The 3801-nt window shown below is 41.6% G+C and overlaps 1 protein-coding gene across 1 annotated transcript; it reads right to left on the bottom strand.

Annotated features, from left to right (window-relative positions):
* Nucleotides 1–2067: 2067 nt before the first annotated feature.
* On the bottom strand, nt 2068–3357 carry LOC138350222 (zinc finger protein 497-like). Its single transcript, XM_069300571.1, has one exon. The coding sequence runs from the start codon at nt 3355–3357 to the stop codon at nt 2068–2070; it is 1290 nt and encodes a 429-aa protein (XP_069156672.1).
* Between the last annotated feature and the right edge of the window lie 444 nt (nt 3358–3801).

Genomic DNA, 3801 nt, shown 5'->3' with positions numbered 1-3801 from the left:
ACGCATTGGAGCATTGGAGGGAATGTGGGTCCCCTCCAATACAGTTTCTGTGTGCTTTTCTCCTACCACCCCCTTCCCTTTTTTTTTCCTTTATTGTGTATTTAAAGGTTACAAAACATACAAGACAAATGCCTAAAGGTTATGGATCTCTTGAAGCTCCTCCGCTTCTGGACAGGAACCGAGGACGCAGCAAGCATTTCCCCTCTGGATCGCCACACTGAGACGCTGAAATAAAAAACTGGAAGCCCTTGGGTCTCTGGTGACGTCAATGAGCTTGGACCCCAATTCCTTGAGAAATCCCAAGGCACTCTTGCCCCAGGGGCCATGCGTCTCAGACGCTATGGGAACAAAGAGGTATTGACCTTCCAGTCGCCTGTACTTGAGTGATTTTGCTGTTTCCCTGTGGTTGGCCGCCCCACCTGCTTGATCAGCTCCGAAGTGTACATAGGTGTCAGCCAGGGTGGATACACATGTGTAGTCCCACACCAACTGTCTACCCTCCTTCCATGAGTATATGGTGATGCCATCAGGGCGAAGTGCTGGAAAATATATATATATATATATATATATATATATATATATATATATATATATATATATATATATATATATAAATATGAATGAAAACTCACACCCCAGAAGTGACTCGAACCCATACTCCCAGAAGCAACGCAACTGGTAACTACAGGGCGCCTTAATCCATACAGGGCGCCTTAATCCTTTTGACGGCCATCACGGCCGTCAAAAGGAAGTGATAGCCGAGGCTATTTGAGCCACTTCCCCGACGGCAACTCGGATGGTAATCTTGGGCATAGCATTTCACCAAATCACCTCATTCTTTGGGGCACACGTGAGGAACACAAATGCGAACAAGCCTGAATGGTCCCCAGGACTATATGCGAATGAAAACTCACACCCCAGAAGTGACTCGAACCCATACTCCCAGAAGCAACGTGTGTTCAATGTGTGTGAAATAAGATTGTACTGTGCTGTGGTTTGTACTGAGTACTGTGTTTTTTGACAGAACTGTTACTAGTATGTTATGAATGCTTACTAGGAAATGGATATGATTGGCCACAGTAAACAATTTGTTCACTTAGATATATAGATATTGGCTGTTAGCTAGGTTAAGCTAGATTATGTATTAATTATTCCAATGCAAATGAAGAAGTTGGAATATAGTGATTTTTCTTATGTATACTGGAATAATATGGATGATCTAGTTTGAAAAGTATAAAATCACTAGAAGGTGAAGGGACGACGACATTTCGGTCCGTCCTGGACCATTCTCAAGTCGATTGTGACGAACTACTTCAGCCACATTATTGTGACTCATTCTTTTGACCATGTGGTGGTACAGTTGACTAAGGCGCTTCTGGGAACATCCCGTGTGTAGGTTCAAATCCTTATTACGGCCATTGTAGATTTGTTCATTATACTGATTAGTTAGTTTAGGATATGATTTCATTACAGGATTAAAATCAAAATATTTATTCTTGTAAATATTGTAAATAAAATATTCTTGTAAATATTGTAAATAAAATATTCTTGTAAATAAAATTTTCTTGTAAATATTGTAAATAAAATATTCTTGTAAATATTGTAAATAAAATATTCTTGTAAATAAATAGATATATATTTAAACCATATGTCCTTTTTATTTTTCATTTATTTATATACTAGTGCAAGAAGGTGCATTGGGTTTGTGAGTATATAACATTGATGTTTTTAACATCACTAACACACAACATTTCGGACAGGTCCTTAATCTAACAAATAATTATAAGTTAATAATATGTACCAAATTTGAATAATAATAGGTACATTGTAGGAAAATTTTAAGAATATTAATAGGCAAATTGTAGTAAAATAGGCAAATTGCAGTAAATTTGAAAGTTTATTAACAGGAACATTGTAGCCTAATTTTGAGATTAGGCTCTCACTATTTATACAATATATTAAAATTCTCACACTCCGAGCACAGTTGTATGCAGCTGAATGTGTTTGTTCATATTTCCAAGCTGAGTGTATCTATCCCCACAGTGTGGGCACATGTAAGGTTTGTCATCAAATCATATGAACCACCATGTGGTCCTTCAGATAGTCCGGTCTGCTGAATAGTTTATCACACACATGACACATGTGAGGTCTCGTACCATTATGTCCCATCATGTGATCATTCAAGTTGCCAAGTCGGCAGAATCTTTTCCCGCAGTGCTTGCACAGGAAGTGTTTATCACCACTGTGGGCCATCAGGTGCTGCTGCAAATAATCATTTCGAAGGAACTTTTTCCCACACTCTTCACACACGTGAGATTTAACGCCAGTATGGACGAGCATGTGCTTGTTTAAGCCACTGCGGTCGCTGAAGGTTTTCCCACACTGGTAACATGACGGCCTATCTGCCACCATTTGCTTCTTCAGTAGTGTAGATCTTTCCCCGGACTCTGGACACGCTTCTAACTTCTCACCAGTATGCCCCAGCCTGCCTTGTTCCACAGTCTTAAGTAGTGGAAATTCTTGGCCAGACTTGGGAAATACTTCTGACTTCTCACCAGGATACCGGTCACATAACGTAGGCTTCACACCACTACGTACCGCCCTCCGTTTCTTCGGTAGTGGAGATCCTTCCCCATACTTGGGACTCACTTCTGACTTCTCACCACTATGTACAGCCTTTCGTCTCCTCAGTACTGTAGATCCTTCCCCATACTTGGGACTCACTTCTGACTTCTCACCACTATGTACAGCCCTTCGTCTCCTCAGTACTGTAGATCCTTCCCCATACTTGGGACTCACTTCTGACTTCTCACCAGAGTCTTCCACAGGCTTCAGTAGTGTAAATTCTTGCCCAGACTCCTTGGGACACACTGCTGACGTCTCACCAATGTTCCTCAACATACTGGCGCCTTGTTCCTCAGTCTCCTCATGCACAGGATAAGTCGTGACAGAGGATGAGTCTTCTAACTTCTCACCAGTGTCTTCCACAGGCTTCAGTAGTGTAAATTCTTGCCCAGACTCCTTGGGACACACTGCTGACGTCTCACCAATGTACCTCAACATACTGGCGCCTTGTTCCTCAGTCTCCTCATGCAGAGGATAAGTCGTGACAGAGGATGAGTCTTCTAACTTCTCACCAGTGTCTTCCACAGGCTTCAGTAGTGTAAATTCTTGCCCAGACTCCTTGGGACACACTGCTGACGTCTCACCAATGTACCGCAGCATTCTGGCGCCCTGTTCCTCAGTCTCCTCATGCAGAGGATGAGTCGTGACAGACACATCACTCTCTTTCGAAAGATTGTCAAGTTGAGTGAATATGTCAATAACGTCTTCGTAATCTTTGTAAGAGGTACTCATAATTGTGTTCACAATAACGACTAAATATTTATCTATAATGTGGAGTGGTGTCTAGTGTTCGAACAGTAACTAGAACATGCAACTTTCTCCCAGAAGTAAATTATAAGGCCGAATAATCTTCAAGAGAACAGCGAATGGTGCAGATTGGTTAATGAATGATTTCCTTGATGTTCTGTTATATATATGTGTCGGGGTCCACGTACCCTCACCTCACCAATATGTAGAGAGGTGAGGTGGAAGTGCTTGATCCCAACACAGGCGGGTCATGGATGAAGGAGCTGTTTGATTACTTAACACAAGATATTAATACTAAAGAAACTACAGAAGGCTTATTGGCCCATAGGATGCAGCTCCTATTTATAACCACTCAATCCCACTTATATACATGTCCAACTCACGTTTAAAACAATCGAGGGACCCCACCTCCACCACGTTACGCGGTAA

This window comes from Procambarus clarkii, chromosome 44 (assembly GCF_040958095.1).
Source record: "Procambarus clarkii isolate CNS0578487 chromosome 44, FALCON_Pclarkii_2.0, whole genome shotgun sequence".
NCBI classification, from domain to species: domain Eukaryota; kingdom Metazoa; phylum Arthropoda; class Malacostraca; order Decapoda; family Cambaridae; genus Procambarus; species Procambarus clarkii.
The sequence above is the reverse complement of the archived record's forward strand: the minus strand, read 5'-3'. Positions and strand labels throughout refer to the sequence as shown.